This window comes from Heptranchias perlo, chromosome 40 (genome assembly GCF_035084215.1).
Source record: "Heptranchias perlo isolate sHepPer1 chromosome 40, sHepPer1.hap1, whole genome shotgun sequence".
In the NCBI taxonomy this organism is placed as follows: Eukaryota; Metazoa; Chordata; class Chondrichthyes; order Hexanchiformes; family Hexanchidae; genus Heptranchias; species Heptranchias perlo.
The window spans coordinates 18179061-18200335 of NC_090364.1; the positions used below are offsets into that span (position 1 = coordinate 18179061).

The following is a 21275-nucleotide window of genomic DNA, read 5'->3' on the forward strand; positions in this document are numbered from 1 at the left end:
TGATCCAAACAAAAGTTTGGCACTGAGACAGAGTAGGCCTGTACCTGAATGATCAGTCAGGTAAGTGAGAATTAGTTCTAATTAGTTCTCATTAGTTCTGCCCCATATACCCAGCACAAACCATCTGAGACACTTTCATTGGCCAAATAATCTTTTACAAATATTTGTCGATGTGCTTAAATAGGATGTTGGCAACATCAGTAACAGCTAAAATAGCAGAAATGGTGGTTCTGATTGGGAGCTAGTTTGGGGGGGGGGCTCTGAGGAGTCTGACACAGAGCTCCAGAATCTATGGGACGAGTGCTGTGATGACTGGTGTCACCTTTCTGCTTTGGAGGACGGTGTACAGGACCAGGAGAAAGTTGTTTTCTGGCTGAGCCATGCGTACAGTTAAATTGATTTTCTGAATAAGAGCTGTTAATTTTTAGTTACGCCTGTGTCATTTTCTGACAGCTGTACATATTATTAGATTCAAAGTATTGTTGATTACAGGCCTATGTGAGACAGCCTGGTGTCTGCAGGAATCCAGAGTCACTGCTTTTGTTTGTAGAAATGTGCGGTTTTGCTGTGTGTCTAGAGCGAGTGGTGCAGTTCTTGCTGTTTGATAGTGGTGTAAATTGGTAAATAAACACTGCTCAGAGTGTGGGGGCCCCTCAGAAATTCAGATGTGGAGACAGCAAGGCCATGATCACGGAGATCAACAGTGAGGCTGGGCACAGGGGTGACGAGTGAGCAGTGTTTGTAGTTGGGAGCTGGAAGCCTGTAGTAGCCTGTGGCATCCAGGAGATTGATTTGCTCGGGCTCACGGCTCCTCTTTCAGATCCATCAGGAAACAGTTCTGTGTGAGGCGTAAGATCACTGTGAAAAATCAAACACACACTCGATTCTCTCCGCTAACAGTCGAGTTGAGAAAGTGTACTTGATTGTGCAAGGGGAAAGGTGGGTTATCCTTGAGGGAGGTTCCCTGTAAGTCGACAGGACTGAACAAGTTCTGTGTTCGTCCTCACTGCCTGGGTACCCGGTGTTAATTTAGCTGACTGCTAACTCATGCACTCACTTGCTGCAGTTATTTTTCCAGCTGATCACGTCAATTTAGTTATGAATGATTTGATTTCGGTTCCACTCTGACTGTGTGCTGGGAAGTTACAGGATATCAGTATCGTACTGGCCTTGGAGGGGATGCAGCAGATTCACCAGAATGATACCGGGGCTGAAAGGGTTAAATTATGAGGACAGGTTGCACAGTCTAGGTTTGTATTCCCTTGACTATAGAAGATTAAGGGATGATCCAGTTGAGGTGTTGAGATGATTAAAGGATTTGACAAGGTAGATAGAGAGAAACTATTTCCTCTGATGGGGGAGTCCAGGACAAGGGGGCATAACCTTAAAATTAGAGCCAGGCTGTTCAGGGGTGATGTCAGGAAGCACTTCTTCACACAAAGGGGAGTGGAAATCTGGAACACACTCCCTCAAAAAGCTGTTGAGGCTGGGGGTCAATTGAAAATTTCAAAACTGAGATTGATAGATTCTTAGGCAAGGGTATTAAGGGTTATGGAACCAAGGCGGGTAGATGAAGTTAAGATACAGATCAGCCATGATCTAATTGAATGGCGGAACAGGCTCGAGGGGTTGAATGGCCTCCTCTTCCTATGTTCTTAAACCAGAGGAAGTTGGAAGTTGGTGATTCAGCAGGTCATTGTGCAGCACACTGGGCACAGCTACACAGCCAGCCGTGTCACTGAGCTCCAGCTTCTGGCTGCATCACTGCCCTGTTGCAGCTGTGTGACCCATGATATCAGCAGAATTCTATTTTCCTTTCAGATCTATTCATATAAACAACAGGAATAGTAGTGTTCTTAATCCAATTTTAAAGTAGAAGCATTATCCCTTATTAAGGATCAGTTTGTGTCCATTCTAACTGCACGGACCAAGGAGCTTATGACAGAGAGAAATGTTTGTCTTATAGGGTAATATTTAAATTGGAACAATTGCTTACTGCTGGATAATGCCTCACGGGGTATTTTTGCCAGCTTCTATGCGACTGTCCCAGTCAGTCTTCATGGTGCCTTGCCAGGCCAGTCTCCGTGATGCCGTGCCGGGTCAGCCTCCGCGGTGCTGTGCCGTGCCAGTCTCTGCGGGGGCTGTCCATCTTAGGGCACACCTGGGATCTGCCTGCCGCAGATGCATCTGTCCACGACAGTATTGGCAGGAGTGACCACCGCATAGTCCTTGTGGAGACGAAGTCCTGTCTTCGCACTGAGGACACCATCAAACGTGTTGTGTGGCACTACCACTGTGCTAAATGGGTTAGATTCAGAACAGATCTAGCAGCTCAAAACTGGGCATCCATGAGGCGCTGTGGGCCATCAGCAGCAGCAGAATTGTATTCCAGCACAATCTGTAACCTCGTGGCCTGGCATATTCCTCACTCTACCATTACCAACAAGCCAGGGGATCAACCCTGGTTCAATGAGGAGTGTAGAAGAGCATGCCAGGAGCAGCACCAGGCGTACCTAAAAATGAGGTGCCAACCTGGTGAAGCTACAGCACAGGACTACATGCATGCTAAACAGCAGAAGCAACATGCTATAGACAGAGCTAAGTGATTCCACAACCAACGGATCAGATCAAAGCTCTGCAGTCCTGTCACATCCAGTCGTGAATGGTGGTGGACAATTAAAAAAATTCACGGGAGGATGAGCTTCCATGAACATCCTCATCCTCAATGATGGCAGAGTCCAGCACGTGAGTGCAAAAGACAAGGCTGAAGCGTTTGCAACCATCTTCAGCCAGAAGTGCCGAGTGGATGATCCATCTCAGCCTCCTCCCGATGTCCCCACCATCACTAGAAGCCAGTCTTCAGCCAATTCGATTCACTCCACGCTGAGTGCTCTGGATACAGGAAAGACTATGGGCCCCGACAACATCCCGGATTTAGTGCTGAAGACTTGTGCTCCAGAACTAGCTGCGCCTCCAGCCAAACTGTTCCAGTACAGCTACAACACTGGCATCCACCCGACAATGTGGAAAATTGCCCAGGTATGTCCTGTCCACAAAAAGCAGGACAAATCCAATCCGGCCAATTACTGTCTCATCAGGCTGTTCTCAATTGTCAGCAAAGTGATGGAAGGTGTCGTCGACAGTGCTATCAAGCGGCAATTACTCACCAATAACCTGCTCACCGATGCTCGGTTTGGGTTCCGCCAGGACCACTCGGCTCCGGACCTCATTACAGCCTTGGTCCAAACATGGACAAAAGAGCTGAATTCCAGAGGTGAGTGTGACTGCCCTGGACATCAATGCAGCATTTGACCGAGTGTGGCAGCAAGGAGCCCTAGTAAAATTGAAGTCAGTGGGAATCGGGGAAAACTCTCCAGTGGCTGGAATCACACCTTGCACAAAGGAAGATGATAGTGGTTGTTGGAGGCCAATCATCTCAGCCCCAGGACATTGCTGCAGGAGTTCCTCAGGGCAGTGTCCTAGGCCCAACCATCTTCAGCTGCTTCATCAATGACCTTCCCTCCATCATAAGGTCAGAAATGGGGATGTTCACTGATGATTGCACAGTGTTCAGTTCCATTCACAACCCCTCAGATAATTAAGCAGTCCGTGCACACATGCAGCAAGACCTGGACAACATCCAGGCTTGGGCTGATAAGTGGCAAGTAACATTCGTGCCAGATAAGTTTCAGGCAATGACCATCTCCAACAAGAGAGAGTCTAACCACCTCCCCTTGACATTCAATGGCAATACCATCGTCGAATCCCCCACCATCAACATTCTGGGGGTCACCATTGACCAGAAACTTAACTGGACCAGCCACGTAAATACTGTGGCTGCAAGAGCAGGTCAGAAGTTGGGTATTCTGCGGTGAGTGACTCACCTCCTGATTCCCCAAAGCCTTTCCACCATCTACAAGGCACAAGTCAGGACTGTGATGGAATACTCTCCACTTGCCTGGATGAGTGCAGCTCCAACAAAACTCAAGAAGATGGACACCATCCAGGACAAAGCTGCCCGCTTGATTGGCACCCCATCCACCACCCTAAACATTCACTCCCTTCACCACATATGGACATATGAATTAAGAGCAGGAATAGGCCATTCGGCCCCTCGAGCTTGCTCTGCCATTTGATAAGATCATGGCTGATCTGATTGTGACCTGAACCCTACTTTCCCGTCTACCCACTATAACCTTTGATTTCCTTGTTAATCAGGAATCTATTTAACAAAGCAACCGGCTTGATTGGCACCCCATCCACCACCCTAAACATTCACTCCCTTCACCACTAGCGCACCATCACTGCAGTGTGTACCATCTACAGGATGCACTGCAGCCACTCGCCAAGGCTTCTTCGACAGCACCTCCCAAACCCGCGAGCTCTACCACTTAGAAGGACAAAGGCAGCAGGCACATGGGAACAACACCATCTGCACGTTCCCCTCCAAGTCACACACCATCCCGACTTGGAAATATATCGCCGTTCCTTCATCGTCGCTGAGTCAAAATTCAGGAACTCCCTTCCTAACAGCACTGTGGGAGAACCTTCACCACGTGTACTGCAGCGGTTCAAGAAGGCGGCTCACCACCACCTTCTCAAGGGCAATTAGGGATGGGCAATAAATGCTGGCCTTGCAAGCGACGCCCACATCTCATGAACGAATTTAAAAAAAAAACACATCAACATACGCTGTGACTAACCCCAGGGACTATCGATGATGCACATGCTCACTCAGTTGCAGAGCACATTGGGCCACGCGTGCGCATTTTAGGTCACCAACTGCCCTTGCTGCCGTTCACAAAAAGCGTGGACCAGGCGTGAGTAGTGTCCTCCCACATCCTGTCGTTGGCAATAGCAAAATATGTTACTGCCACCATAGTGGTGGCAATAGATGGGACCATTAACATAACAGCACAGCCTCCTTCTATCTATCAGCATAGTCTTCTATCAGAAACAAAAGGAGGAAGAGCGTAACATGGAATTTCCATCACTAACATGTTTACAGGCTCACCTTTCAGCGGTGTCCTCTTTAAGTCACATAGCAGTCACTATCAGTCAATCAGATGTTTTTAAGGCAGCCATAAGAGAGCCATAATAGAAGTGTTCGAGGATGGTTTTTATTTATGATTAGATTTCCTCAAAATCAGTAACGTTCTTGAAACATTGAGGTCAAGCGTTCATAATTTTATTAAGCATACAGTACGTGCAATAGTAGTTAGGCATACACTTAAGATATTGTATTTACAACCACACTTTGGTTGAGGACTCAAACTCGCTACAGTTCTGAGCTCAGTGTTCAGGTTGATCGAACCCTTTGAATTCGATTCCTCATTACAACTTGCCACTTTTATATTTTTCTCTTACTCCTACTGTGTGGCAATTTATACCTTCCTACATTACATAGTTAGTTACATCAAAAGGTAAGAACAATTCCATGTAAGAAACCAGTTAGACTTCTACATTAACAATAACATCAGTTACTAAGCTGATTTCCTTACTAACAAGCTCTTTTTCTGTTGGGCCAATGAGATCAGTGTAACTCTCCATTTCATTATCTTATCAAAACAATTTTTTGTTACATATAGTTGCTAGTCTAACAAGTGGAACTTTTAATTGAGACTGTCTTTGATTCTGTACCATTCTACAGAAACCTTAATTAAAAAGATATTGCTTTACCCGGATGTTTTCCTTTTGCTGGGCTAACTGTTGTCCTTGCTCCCATATCAGTGATTACAATCTCCCTGAAACTTGGGAGCCAGTATGCAATTCTCCAATTAACTTTTCCCATGAAGCAGGTGGTTACTTCATATTGAAACCTGCTGTAAGGGTCAGTCTCATTTCAAAAGTTTAGTGGTTACTATCTTAAAATTATTATGCAGTTGTCCACTTGTAGCTCTTTTAAGATGTTACAATTTAAGAATCGTACTTCCCTATTTATAAAAGACTAAAATCTAACATTGCTACAATATAAAGACAAATCAGTAGCAGAATTATATTAGCGTAGTTCAAGTCAGTCTGATTAATCCTTTCCTTACTAAAAGTGCAAACAAACACGGGGACAGTATTGCAATTTTAACACAGAGCCCTTAGCATATTCACCACCCTCCCCCACCCCCCCAGAAAGTTGGTTTGTTTGTTATTAGGCATATCTGCTGACACTCACCCACGCAATATACCACTTGTCTCTTGTCATATCCCCTCCCTTTGCCCCGTTATTGATGGCAGAGATTTCAGGTGCCTCAGGCCCATACCCTTCACCTTTCTCCACTTCTGTCTGCCTTTAACAGCCCTATGAAAACCTATCGCTCTGAACAAGTAGATAAGATGGGGGGCGGGGGGTGGGGGTGGAGTTGGTGGAGAAATTTGGTAGAAATGACAGTATCCTGAAGTTAAAAGAAATAGGAGATGAGAGTAAAGGTCGCACCAAGTTAAGGAATAAGTGTAACATAAATGGTCAGGGTACGGATAAAATAATAGAACGTAAGTACAAAATAACTGTCAAAAATAAAGCGAGAGGAATGATTAATAAAAACAAATTAAATTGCCTGTACAGCAATGTGCACAGCATGCGAAACAAAACGGGGGAACTGGAACTGGAGGCAATAATTCGTAGCGAGGAACCAGTTGTAACATCATCTCTGTCATACTCCTTTAACTAAAAATCCAATAATACAGCTGGTAAAATTTGGGCACACTCCAGATACTTTTTCTCATGCCTAACACAAAACAAGCCCACACTCCGTGTTAACTGAAATGTGACCGTACACATGCAGTAATCCGGATAGTTGGCCACAGAGCAAACAGCCAATTCTTTTAACAATAAGGTGCACACTGGAAATACAAATTTAGCCCCGTAACAACCTAATATCTCTGGTTGAAGGACATGCACTTTCTTAAACCATATATCTCGTGAGCTGCAAAGTACAAATCAGGTTTTAATTAAGTACAAGAGTAAGCACAGCAGATTTCAGAACTTTACTTCACTCACGATCCCTGTTTTAAAATAATAAAATGTCCCAAAGTTCTGTCTGCTTTCTGCAATGTTACATTTTTACTTTGGACTAACATCCATGATGTGAAATTTAGATGTGAGATCAGATATCCGCAGAGTACCCCACTTGCCCCAGCCCATTAGCTGACTGGAGAAGCAGGGTTCACTTTGACCCTGGCCAATGCCCGTGATGCACTTTTACACAGGACTGAACTCCCACAGTGTTCAACAGTCCTTTGTTAACCTTTAACTGTATAGTGGTACAGCAAGAAGGGAACTGCTGACCTGGGATAAGGCCCCAGTATTTGCACTTCTGTATTTATTTCTCTGTGAGGTCAGTTCTGAGCATGGATCTGTCAATCAACCTCAGCGTCAGACACCCTGCCTGAAATGCATAATGCAATAGACTCTCACCCCTAGTGGGTTAACATAGAATCATAGAATGGTTAGAGCACAGAAGGAGGCCATTCGGCCGGTCGAGCCAGTGCCGGCTCTCAAGAGCAAACCAGCAAGTCCCACTCCCTTTCCCTGTAGCCCTGCAAATTTTTTACCTTCAAGTACTTATCCAATTCCCTTCTGAAAGCCACATTTGTATCTGCCTCCACCACCACCTCAGGCAGTGCATTCCAGATCATAACCACTTGCTGCATAAAAAAGTTTTTCCTATATAAGATATAGGAGCAGGAGTAGGCCATACGGCCCCTCAAGCCTGCTCCGCCTGTTCCTCATGTCGCCTTTGGTTCTTTTGCCAATCACATTAAATCTACATCCTCTGGTTCTTGACCCTTCTGCCAATGGGAACAGTTTCTCTCTATCTAGACCCCTCATGATTTTGAACACCTCTATCAAATCTGCTCTCAACCTTCTCTACTCTGAGGAGAACAACCCCAGCTTCTCCAGTCTATCCACTTAACTGAAGTCCTTCTTCCCTGGAAACATTTGAGTAAATATTTTCTGCACCCTCTCTAAGGTCTTCACATCCTTCCTAAAGTGCAGTGGCCAGATTGGACACAATACTCCAGTTGTGGCCGAATCAGTGTTTTATAAAGGTTCAACATAACTTCCTTGCTTTTGTGCTCTATGCCTCTGTTTATAAAGCCCAGGTAAAGCCCAGGATCCTGTATGCTTTTTTTAACTGCTTCCTCAACCTGCCCTGTCACCTTCAACAATTTGTGCACAGATAACCCCAGGTCTTTCTGTTCCTGCACCCCCTTTAGAACTGTACCATTTAGTTTATATTGCTTCTCCTCATTCTTGCTACTAAAATGTATCATTTCGCACTTCTCTGCAGTTCCAAACAATGAGCTCTTTCTCCTTGTTGCGTTCTTAACATGTTTTTAACATCTGGACAGGGAGGGTATGAACAGCCACCTGATTGTCCTCTATCCTTTAACTGAGTAATTGCTAGATCGAACAACCTGGCTTGTTTGTTGCAGATCATTTTACCTCCAGCATTCTTTTGTGATTATCAGGGTAAGAAAGCTCCCACCTCCCATAGCTCGTCCATATTTTGTTCAACAGTAATTAGACATCAGAGAAGGAAAGGAACTCCGCTCATGCTAATTGCACAGAGATGGTGGGAGTCCTGGTCCAGGTACCGTTTATATTCCATCCACACAGGCAACTGCCAGCCTGTACTAACCTACTGAAAGTGATCACAATACAGGCTAGATATTAAGAATATAGAACCTTTTACGATTTACAATGAGACATCTTCGAGCCATCACAAAAGTTTAATCTTTTCTTTAGTACTTGTTGGAGACCTTTCTCAGGCAGATCTGAGGCATGGCTTGGTTGTTTATTTCATGTCCTACAGACCAATCGGCTCACTCAGTGACACATGAGACACATACTGAAGGTACTCCATTTCCAAACATACTAAAAGGAGAACAGGAAAAGAGCATCTGATCCCTCTGCCTACCCCATCCAGACATGGTACAGTCCCATATACCAGCCCACTCCTCAGTCTCACAATCCCCTGGGAGAGGTAAGAAACCTGAGTCCAATTTAGGGCAATCAAGCAAGCTCCAGAAGACTGTGGTACTCACTATCCTCAGCTACCCTGCAACTTCACCTCTATAACTTGAAACATCCTCCTCTTAGGAACTTATCTGGCTCCCTTATGAAGGACTGCGGGGAATCCATACCCACCTCACACTTCAGTAATGTGTTCCAGAGGGCGCAGGCTTCCTGTGAAAAGAAATAGCTCCTACCTCTACCTAACTCTTTGCTTGTGTAGTTCATGCACACATTCCCTAGTTCTCCCATCCCCAGCCATCTCAAATAACCTATCCAACTGAACAGAATCAAATCCCTTCATCACATTAAAAACCTCAATCGTGCCTCCTCCATCCATGCCTGTGTTAAATATATTTGAATGTAACTCAACTTTTCTAACTATTCTTATTGAATCATACAGCACAAGAGGAGGCCATTCGGCCCAATGTGCCTGTGCCGGCTCTTTGAAGGAGCTACCAATTAGTCCCACTCCCCTGCTCTTTCCCTATAGCCCTGCAAATTTCTCTTTTTTAAGTATTTGTCCAATTCCCTTTTGAAAGTTATTATTGAATCTGCTTCCTCCGCCCTGTCAGGCAGTGCATTCCAGATCATAATAACTTGCTTTGTGTAAAATAAAAATGCCTAGATTTTTTGCCAATTATTTTAAATCTGTGTCCTCTGGTTACCGATCCTCCTTCCAGTGGAAAAGTTTCTCCCTATCTACTCTTATCAAAACCCCTCATAATTTTGAACACCTCTATTAAATCTCAGCTTCTCCAGTCTCTCCACATAACTGAAGTCCCTCATCCCTGGTACCATTCTAGTAAATCTCCTCTGCACCCTCTCAAAGGCCTTGACATCCTTCCTAAAGTGTGGTGCCCAGAATTTAAAAAAAAAGCCACTTCAAATCATTCACTCACCTTGTTTTCTTTCTTCGCCCAACGCCCTCAGTCCACTTTGGGGATAGGAACAGGATTTTAAAAACTGAATTTTCATTGGCAGGAGACCAGCTGTAAAGGCTGGTTGTTGTAGTTAACCGAAAGCCTAGATATGGAAAATTGACAGGGTTCAACATTCTATAACTAGTAAAGACAACTCGTTCGTGGTGCTGGGAGGGTTCGTTCTAAGCTTGTTCTTTAAACTGCTCTGCCTCTTCATTGTGTGTTCATGTCTCCATAGGCGTTTGAAGTAGCTGAACAGGAGCTGGGAATTCCGACACTCTTGGATCCAGATGACATGGTCGCGATGCGTATTCCAGACCGTCTCAGCATTCTGACTTACGTGTCTCAGCTGTACAACTACTTCACCAACCAGACCCATGGTATGGAATGGGAACAGTCGTGTGATTTCATTTGTGCATGCTTTGGAACACTGATTCCATTTTTAATTTCTTCATTTAAAGACCTTAAAGTATTATATTTTTAGAGTTTGTTTTAGTCAGTGGAGAAAATAAGAAGCAGTTCAGTCCAGAGTTAAATAAAATTTATGTGTGAGATACAAAGGATGCTTCAAGTACAATCCAGCTACCACACAAGCTGCTACTGCTTAAGGACACTCAGAACAGCAATAGACCTGGTTAGTAATTGTCTTGTGAAACTAGCAAGGCTGATATACGTACAATATCCATTTACAATGCAATATAACAAGGCAAGGCAGAAATATAGGATCCTAATGAATCCCAAGTTTATTAAACCTCAGTTAGGTTCCCCTCAAGCTGCTGAGTGAGTGAATTAACACTTTTTTTGACACATCACAAAGGAAGAAGCCAGTGTACAAGTCAGCACTAAACATTGTTTATTGGCCACAAATCACAATGACAGAGATCAACAACAACTTGCATTTATATAGCGCTTTTAACATAGCAAAACGTCCCAAGATCTTCACAGTAGCGATTATCAAACAAAATTTGACTCCGAGCCACATAAGGAGACATTAGGACAGGCTTGGTCAAAGAGGTAGGTTTTAAGGAGTGTCTTAAAGGAGGAGAGAGGTGGAGAGGTTTAGGGAGGGAATTTCAGAGCTCAGGGCCCAGGCAGCTGAAAGCACGGCCGCCAATGGTGGAGCGATTAAAATCGGGGATGCGCAAGAGGCCAGAATTGGAGGAGCGCAGAGATCTCGGAGGGTTGTGGGGCTGGAGGAGGTTACAGAGATAGGGAGGGGCAAGGCCATGGAGGGATTTGAAAATAAGGATGAGAATTTTAAAATCAAGACGTTTCCGGTCCAGGAGCCAATGCAGGTCAGCGAGCACAGGGGGTGATGGGTGAATGGGACTTGGTGCAAGTTAGGATACGGACAGCAGAGTTTTGGATGAGCTCAAGTTTATGGAAGGTGACAGGCCAGTCAGGTGAGCACTGAAATAGTTAAGTCTAGAGGTAGCAAAGGCTTGGATGAGGGTTTCAGCAGCAGATGAGCTGAGGCAGGGGTGGAGATGGGTGATGTTACAGAGGTGGAAATAGGCAGTCTTGGTGATGGAGCGAATATGGGGTTGGAAGTTCATCTCAGGGTCAGATAGGACGCCAAGGTTGCGAACGGTCTGGTTCAGCCTCAGACAGTGGCCAGGGAGAGGGGTGGGGTCACTCAAAACACAGTCTTTGGTAAAGAGAGGATAGCAGCTCTGAAACTAGGGCCAAAACTGATACAGCCTGACCATGCTGATTAACATTGCAACCTTAGAAGAGTACAAGTATCCCTTCCCCATTTTGTCAGCTGGATGGGGGAGTTCCTTGGTTGCTGTTGCTTTGCGATTGTTGTTACACAAGACCAAGCAGGCACGTGTTCCTCCCCCATACTCTCATGTCTTTTTTTTTCCTGCCAATGTTGGTAGCAATTTTTTCTTTTGTCAGCCTGGCAACAAAAGTCTTCCAGGTCACTACTGTTTCTTTTTACAGGTGTAATGCCACGTATCATCCTGCAAGCATTTTCTGTAAGTTCCTTTATAAATGGTTTTCACATTTTTTGTGCACTTTATGATTCTACAAGTCATTAGCATTGACTTTCATTCTCAATGTATCCTAAAAGCACTGACTCCGCCAGTTCCACAGGTGCTGCCTGCCCTCTAGCCCTTTGACCCAAGAAACCAGTCTTCAGGTTCTCCTCTAGCAGAGATTCTATCACCAGCAATGTCACCTTACTGAATACAGCTCACTAAACGTAACAGCCACAAGACTCCATCAACTTATGTAGGATGAGCTTCTATGGAAAGATGACCTCTTATCCCTGACTATGTACATTCTTATATAATGTTGTGCCAGCCTGAACAACAGCCTACTCCTGCTTCTAATGTTCCAAAGAAACTATCAACCCCTCAGAAGATGAGACACACGCTTCTAACCTTCAATCCCCGTTGCAGCACAGATTGCATGCTTGAAATTCTGTAAACTCCACGCACTCAGAATACACAAATATGTTTGAACATCTGTCTGGACAACTGTTATGAAGTGAGTTTGTGGACTTCTTTGTCACTAAGATTGAGACCATCCATTCAGCTGCCTCTGCTGCTTCCTTCCCTTCCCCTAGCCCACCAAGCCAAACTTCCCCCCTAAGATTCCCCTCTGCCCTAGCCCTGAACTTGCATCTTTCTCCAGTTTCACTCCTTTCTCTGCTCAAGCCCACTCCGAGCTCATCTTGTCCATGAGACCTACTTCCTGCTCTCTTGACCCTATTCCCACCAAACTGCTGACCACCCAACTTTCCTTACTGACCTCCATGTTAGCTGATATTGTTAATGGTTCCCTCTCCTCAGGTACTGTCTCCCTCCCCATCAAATCTGCCGTCATCACCCCACCTCAAAAAGCTCACTCTTAACCCCTCTGACCTTGCAAACTACCGCCCCATCTCCAACCGTCCTTTTCTTTCCAAAGCCCTTGAACGTGTTGTCGCCTCCCGAACCTAGGGTGTCATTTGTGATTTTGATAAGTACGGTGGGTGTACAAGGATGTAACTTGCAGGGGTTGTTCGTTTGGTGTGAGAATGGGTAGGGCTAATGTTAAAACCAGAGGTTGGCCTTCTTGCCATTGACTGCAGGATCGTTTCACCAAATATATGTGTTAATTGTATCCATATGATTGATATCAATAAGTGTTAATTATATTTAGGTGGTGCGTATCAATTGGGGGACTCTCTTGTATCCATTTATATGAGAGCTTATTTAAAGTGTGGTGTGGGTAATGTTGAGCTCTATGAATAAAGGTTTGGAAGCAACTGAAGACTAAGCTCTGGTATTCTATCCTTCACCACCTGGCTATCCAGTTTATTACGATACGGACCCCAGATGTTGTACATCACAGTGCTCGCCCCCTTTCAGGTTCCATTTGGCTATTTGTTCATCAGTTATAAACGCGAGTATATGATTGTTTTCAATGTCCTCTAGCCCGTTATGTACCTGTGAGACGCATAAGCTCCACACGTGCTATACATCACAGCCTTTGAGATCTGGCTATTAGACTCATTAACATTCCTGATGATCTTGTTTATCTGTTCTGAGTCTTAAAGTTATCACCTGTCTCCCTCATCGAGACCAAAACTTGCTGCTGCTCATCCAGTAAACCCTGGGCTACCTTATTCTTGCCCTTCAAGATACCCTTAAGTTGTTTCCTCGTAGTCTCGTCATGTTCCCATATGTTCTCTGTATCTATTCGTTTCCATGCCGCAGTAGCTCCTGCTGCTCCTATACCCAACCATTCTACTAAACCGCTCTTCCTTCTTGACTTTCTTTGCTGGTCCAGTTGGTGGTGTCGGTCTTCCTGAGAGTTCCTCTCCATAAACTGCCTTATTTCGGTGGTCAACATCTGCTGGTAGAATCTTTCTTTGGTCTTATCACATAAACCAAAGGGCATTTCAGTTTGCGTTAGATTAAGAAGTATTGGAAAAATGTCAAATTTAACATCGTTATACAGTAATTGATAGGTATTAAAATTGGTAGCTGATGATTCGGAAGTGAATCACACTGTCCAACTGTGGCCACATCTGTTTTATCAGCCGGTCATGTAAACTAGCGCTTTTCTGGTGGCCTCCCAAAGTATGAGACCATCGGACTATCTCGCACCTAAGGGGTTTGTGGACCACCCATCTCTCTTGGTAGCCTATTAGGTTGTGGAGGATGGCAAAACCATCTCCATTCTGTGGGGCATCTCATGGCCAAGGTCCTTTATTCTCAATAGCCAATCCAACTGATTGGGTCCACTCATCGTCCTCTTGTAGGGTTCTGAGGGTGATGAGAGAGGAGGGGGGTTTAATGGTTTGGATGGACATTTTGTCAGGGAACGGAGGCTCCCGTGTCGCACTAGATTCAAAGAAACCTTTGGCACAGGTATCTGCCTTAGCATTCTTGCTGGCCCAAGGTGTGTTTTTGGCGTGAGCCTTAGCTTCCATTATTCCTACTGGGCTGCCGCGTTCTGCCGTGAAAAGAATACTTTGTAGGATGGGAGCGGATGGTGGGGGTTTGCCATCCACTGAGGTAAAACCACTTCTCCCATGTGGGAAGATAGTCAGTTAGGGATAGGCAAGTAATATTGCTATTGGAGAAGATTGTTACTGGATCCTGTAACTGCAGGATCTGAAGGACATAGGCAACCACGGCCAATTCCACGTATTGGCAGTCCGGCCTTTATTAAGCTTGACCCATTTCTCGTTTCCAAATCCGGGGTCAATCTACTGGAATCGTCCACAAAAACATAGATGGAGTCCGGACTTTGGTTAAAAGGGGCCCTCCCACGGTTCAGGGATTGAGCATACGTGGGGCTTCCTGGGAGAAATAACCCTGCCGCTGGATATGGAGGGGCGCGTGCGTGTTTGACTTTGAGGTTGCGCTCTTGTAGTCCTGTGGTCCACCTTGCTACTCGGTTAGTGGAGACTGCCCCATCCTTTAGTGTCCCAGACACCAATAACTCAGTTGGGGCAGTGAATAGGGTGACTTGTCCCAGACCGGCTGTGTAGGCAAATTTATTCGTAGCCCAAAATACTGTGGGTAAGTGTCTTTCACAGGCATTTTATGCTTGCTCTATGAGTGTCAGGACTTGGGACCCATGTGCAAGTGTGACCGGAATGCCCATGACATTCTTGTAATAGAACCATGGAGAGTGAGGAATCGGAAGCCCCCACTTCTAGACAAAAAGGCTCACCAGGTCAAGTGTCGTGAACGCCAGTGCTTGGGCCATGGGCTTCGTTAACTCAGCCACTGTCTGTTCCTGAACCGGCCCTCATTCCCATACTGCTCCCTTTTTAAGGAGAGTATATAATGGCACTGTTCTGGCATTCTTGGGCTTGGTGGGCTAAGCAAAGAGACATCCATTCGTATCTGTATTTTGCCTACAGCTGATATCTTAATGTCTACTAGATCCATGCTCTAAAATCACTCCGAGATACTGTACCCGGGACCTGACTATCTGAGCTTTCCTTGGGTTAATCCTTATTATTCTCTTTTGGGAGATCTAACAATTCTTTAAGCAGGATACAATGTTCTCCCATAGTCTCAATGTGCGAAAGGGTGTCGGCTACATACTGTAGGCACATTGTGAAAACCCTGTGCCAAGCCAGTCCAAGTATATTGTTAGTCTCGGGGAGTGAAGGTGAATTTATATTGACTCTATTTGGCATGGGGCACAGACCAAAACCCATTTGAAGTGTCTAAAACCAAAAAGATCCGTGACTTGGCCACGGTCTTCATAAGAGTTTCTGGCGATGAGGCTACTGTAGGTGAGACAGAGGGTGGGTGTATTTATTAACCTCCCTATAATTAGTGGTCAGGGCCACGGTCCGTCCAGTTTCTTTATTGGTCAGATGGGTGAATTATTAGTACTTGCCGCTTGTTTTAACAGGGATTGGACCATCTCAATGATGGTTCTCCTGCCTTTGGTGAGTGGTACCGTCGGGTGGGGCTCGGGGGATCCGCCCTGACAATCTCTTATCTGGCCACAATCATTTTTCTGTGTGGCCCAACTCTCTGTTTGCCTAATCATGTCTTGAATATTGGAGGAGTGTTTCTAGGTTGTAGTCCTTTTGGACTCTTACCAGGTGTTTACACCCTTCCTTTTTTATTTTGATGCATCCCTACCCTGTTTCCCTATTTTCCATTGTCGTTGGCCATATCTACCACAATCCCATATTTATCCAACAACTCTACCCCCACAATTCCATCTGCCTTTTCCGATGGGTTTCGCATCCAGGCGGTGACCGATTGCTGGTCTATATTACCCACCCTCAGGTTAGCTCGGGTCAGCCGTCCCTTGTTGATGCCAACAGCAAAATCTCCCAATTCTATAATTCCGACAATTTCATGTTGAGGAGGATCCCCCAAATATAAGTGCAAGTTGCCCTGTGCTGATCGTAGAGTTTCCAGTGGCCTCCTACCAGAACAGTGACATGAGGCCTCTCAAATGGGTCATATTGCAATCTTGCTCGGGACCCTTTGCTGCAGGAGGCCAGACCCCCGCCATTGATCTGCAGGAGGGGCAGAAACTTGTATCATGTTTATGCGACCAGTGTCGCCTGCTTTGGGTCCACCTAGTTTCTGCCATTCTTTAAATTGTTTAAAAGGTTCCTCCTGTTCTTTCCCAACCTTTTATCAAGTGGCCCTTTCCCCCACACGTCTGTGTCTCTACCCCCTCCTCCTAGACCTTGCACCTTCCTCATAAAATGTTCCTATCACTGGTTTATACCACCATGGTGGAGGGTGCACGTGGTCAGTCTGCTGGATGCTATTTGTGCATTTTGCCTTTTCGAGCTTTAGGTTGTTCAGACTTCCTTTCCATCCAGCCCGTGACCCATTTCTTGTTGGAGGGGTCATAAATATCCCCAACGGCTTAATAGAGTCCATGGGCACCTTCTTTCAAATACCCAATCCAACACTGTTGCTGCTGTGGGTCCGGTCTTTCGCGATCATGACTGTGAAACACTGCTTTGTTGTGGTTCCATAAACGGTTAGCAAAAGCAGTGGGGTTTTCCTCCCTTCCTGATGACAGTCCATCAGGGACCTCAGATACACATACTGCTGACATTAGTGGCGTACCCTGCCGCCTTCATCACCACGGCAGCGGTAGTTTCCCAATTTGAGCTGCCGCTTTGGACCACCGCATGCAGTACTTCATAAAACTTGGGGTAACTTACACGGAGTAGAAGTTTGACCTCCTCCCCCAAGTCGCAGTTGTGCAACTCAGCAGTCTGCTCTGTGGCTGAAAGGATAGGACCTGGGTCCTCGTGTTTAATTCGGGCAATGTTTTTGACCATGTCCTGTATCGGGGTTGTATCATTTGGAACCATGACTCTGTGGTTCTCCTTTCCTGGTTCTCCCTGGTCAATTGGGGGTTCCCGTTTGACCACAAGTACATAAGGTCATGAGAAATAGGAGCAGGAGTAGGCCACACAGCCCCTCGAGCCTGCTACGCCATTCAATAAGATCACAGCTGATCTTCAACTCCACTTTCCAGTTTCCTGCCTGATTCACTTATCCCTTGAATATTCTCAATGTCTCAGCATCCACAGCCCTACGGGGTAGAGAATTCCATGTAGTCACACCCCTCTGAGTGAAGAAATTCCCCCTCATCACAGAATTAAATGGCTGAGACTATGCCCCCTAGTTCTACACTCTCCAGTCAGCTTCTACCCTGTCAAGCCCCCTCAGAATCTTGTATGTTTCAATGAGATCACCTCTCATTCTTCTAAACTCCAGAGAGTATAGGCCCATTCTACTCAATCTCTCATCACAGGACAACCCTCTCATCCCAGGAATCAACTTAGTGAACCTTCGCTGCACCACCTCTAAGGCAAGTATATCTTTCCTTAGGTAAGGAGACCAAAACTGTACACAGGTGTGGTCTCACCAAAGCCCTGTACAATTGTAGTAAGACTTCCTTACTCTTGTACTCCAACCCCCTTGCTATAAATTGCCTTCCTAATTGCCTGCTATACCTGAATGCTAACTTCCTGTGGTTCTTATACGAGGACACCCAAATCTCTCTGAACACCAACATTTAATAGTTTCTCACCTTTTTAAAAAATATTCTATTTTTCTATTCTCCCTATAACTTCACAATTCCCCACTTAATTGCCCACTCACTTAACCTGTCTATATTCCTTTGCAGACTGTGTCCTCCTCACTGCTTACTTTCCCACCTAGCTTTGTATTGTCAGCAAACTTGGATACATTACACTTGGTCCCTTCATCTAAGTCATTAATATAGATTGTAAATAGCTGAGGCCCAAGCACCGATCCTTGCAGCACTCCACTAGTTACAGCCTGCCAACCTGAAAATGACCCGTTTACCCCTACTCTCTGTTTTCTGTCTGTTAACCAATCCTCTATCCATGCTAATATGTTATCTCCAATCCCATGAGCCCTTACTTTGCGTAACAACCTTTTATGTGGCACCTTATTGAATGCATTTTGAAAATCCAAATATACTACATCCACTGGTTCCCCTTTATCTACCCTGCTCGTTACATCCTCAAATAACCCTAATAAATTTGTCAAACACGACTTCCCTTTCATAAAACCATGTTGACTCTGCCTAATCATAGTATGATTTTCTAAGTACCCGGTTACCATTTCCTTAATAATGGATTTTCCCAACAACTGATGTCAGGCTAACTGGCCTGTAGTTCCCTGTTTTTTCTCTTCCTCCTTTCTTGAATAGCGGGGTTACATTTGCTACCTTCCAATCCACTGGGACCATTCTAGAATCTAGAGAATTTTGGAAGATCACAACCAATGCATCCACTATCTCTGCAGCCACCTCTTTTAGAACCCTCGGATGTAGGTCGTCAGGTCCAGGGGATTTATCGGCTTTTAGTCCCATTAGTTTCTCTAGTACTTTTCCTCTACTGATATTAATTTCTTTAAGTTCCTCACACTCATTAGCCCCTTGGTCCCCTACTATTTTTGGTATGCTTTTTGTGTCTTCTACCGTGAGGACGGATACAAAATATTTGTTGAACTGCCGTTTCCTATTCCCCATTATAATTTCTCCTGTCTCAGCCTCTAAAGGAGCAATGTTTATTTTTGCTACTCTCTTCCTTTTTACATACTTGTAGAAGCTCTTACAATCTGTTTTTATATTTTTTGCTAGTTTACTCTCATTCTATTTTCTCCCTTTTTATCAATTTTTTGGTCATCCTTTGCTGGTTTTGAAAACTCTCCCAATCCTTAGGCTTACTGCTATTCTTTGCAACATTATAAGCTGCTTCTTTTAATCTAATACTATGCTTAACTTCTTTAGTTAGTCACGGATGGATCACTTTTCCCGTGGAGTTTTTATTTCTCAATGGAATGCAAATTCATTGAGGAGCCATAGGGGTCTGATCCGGATAATGGTCATCCTCACTGTTTCAATAATGTTGAGCTTTTCCTGCTAGAATCTCCCCCCCCCCCCATCTATGTCATCATCATCAGGGCTTCCACCTGCTCCGAATTGGGTCACTATATGGATCATGCCTCTCTGGGACTTCTTTTGTTCTTTTAACTTAAGGAACTCCCTGCAGCAGAAGTTGTGGACCAGACCCTGTATTTGTTTCTCTTGTTCCCGTTTCATTAAATCAGTCATAGTACAGGTGGGGGCCGTTAATTCTTCTATTCTGTGCCTTTCTTTGGTAAGTCTAATTTTTAATTCTGCATTCTCTGCTTCAGTCATCTCATGGGTCTCACTAGCCACAGTAGCCTGTAAATAAACTACCGAACCCTGTGATATATCCTTGTGCTGTTTTCATTTTGCCAATTCCTCCTCCGTCTGTTCCACTTCACCTCGTACGTCAATTAACTCCTCTGCCTGTTCTACTTCTTGTCTGAGTGGAGCTAATTCTTGTGTTTGAAACAACATGAGCCCCCGCTTTCCAATCGTTTTCTTCTATCTCTTTTCTTTTATCAGTTGGTGCATTTTATCTTCTAATTGTTTCAGGTTACTGCGTTCCTTCCATACCGCTGCACATGTTCCTATTTTATTTTGAATATACTTCTTGGTCTTTTCTATCAATGAACATTCTGGCGTCTCCATGTTAGACCGCCTACCGCTATGGGTCTTCCAGCCAATTCAAATTTTACTTATGTTTACTTCTTGTGTTAGTTACCTCACTTCAGTCACAACCAACACCCTGATATGGGTGACCTCAATCGATCTCTACCAATACCCCGGACTCCCGTTTTATATGTATAAACAACCCAAGTGCCTGTGTTGGTTATCAATAACGGCTCACTCCCCAAATGGGTTTTTAAATCCTCGTTGCCCCATATTGGACACCAAATGTTGCAGATTTACAGATTCGGACAATGAGTTTCCTTTTGGGGTATGAGAGTTTATTGATACTCCAACATGGCATAAATCAGTAGCCAATTGTACATTACAGAATGGTACAGATTATCAAGCAGTTGTATTTTAGTTAGGAAGCAGATATGCAACCTGGTGCTTCTATCCTAGATTGTGCATTGATCAGACCCAGGGCTCTTGGGTATTCCTGGTGAGCAGTCTAGTAGCTCCGAGATGTCCTTCTACCCATAGCTATGCTGACCCTTTTACATCTTAGTTGCTGAGGGCATCACGAGTAGCTGTCTGCCTTGAGATTAACAGTCATCCTTGCAGAGTTCTGAGTGCTGCTACCATTTGTTGTCTTGCTTCCTCGTAAGAAGACAATGGCTGATTTTGTGCTAAGCTGCAGTTTGTACGAGCTGGAACAATAGGTTGTGTTTAGCCAGCTCGACAAGGTCAGAGTCAGCTCTTAGCCTGATATATTTAGCCTCATATATTTAGCCTTATCTTACACTCACCACCAGCTCTCTCGACCCTTCCACTGCCTCTGATTTGTCACGCTGCTTGCCCGACTTATTGGATGAGCAGAAAATTCCTACAATTAAATATTGGGAAGACCGAAGCCATTGTCTTCGGTCCCTGCAACAAACTCCGTTCCCTAGCCATGGACTTCATCCCTTTCCCTGCCCACTATCTGAGGTAAACCAGACCATTCATAACCTTGGCGTCCTATTTGACCCTGAGCTGAGCTTCCGACCCCATATCCTCTCCATCACCAAGACCACCTAATTCCACCTCCGTAATGTTGCCCATCTACTTCCCTGCTTCATCTTATCTGCTGCTGAAACCCTCATCCATGTCATTGTTATCTCTGGACTCGACCATTCCAATGCTCTCCTGGCTGGCCTCCCATCTTGCACCCTCCGTAAACTTGAGCTCATCCAAAATTCTGCTGCCGTATCCTAACTTGCACCAAGTCCCGTTCACCCATCACCCCCTGTGCTCGCTGACCTATGTTGGCTCGCAGTCCGGCAACGCCTCAATTTTAAAAT

The 21275-nt window shown here is 45.0% G+C and overlaps 1 protein-coding gene across 1 annotated transcript in view; it reads left to right on the forward strand.

Annotated features, from left to right (window-relative positions):
- The window catches only part of micall1a (MICAL-like 1a), a 102136-nt gene that overhangs the window by 16748 nt on the left and 64113 nt on the right, over positions 1 to 21275 (forward strand). Inside the window, exon 3 of the mRNA XM_067974717.1 lies at positions 10172 to 10313. Coding sequence (XP_067830818.1) covers positions 10172 to 10313 — 142 coding nt within the window. The remainder of the gene's footprint in view (positions 1 to 10171; positions 10314 to 21275) is intronic.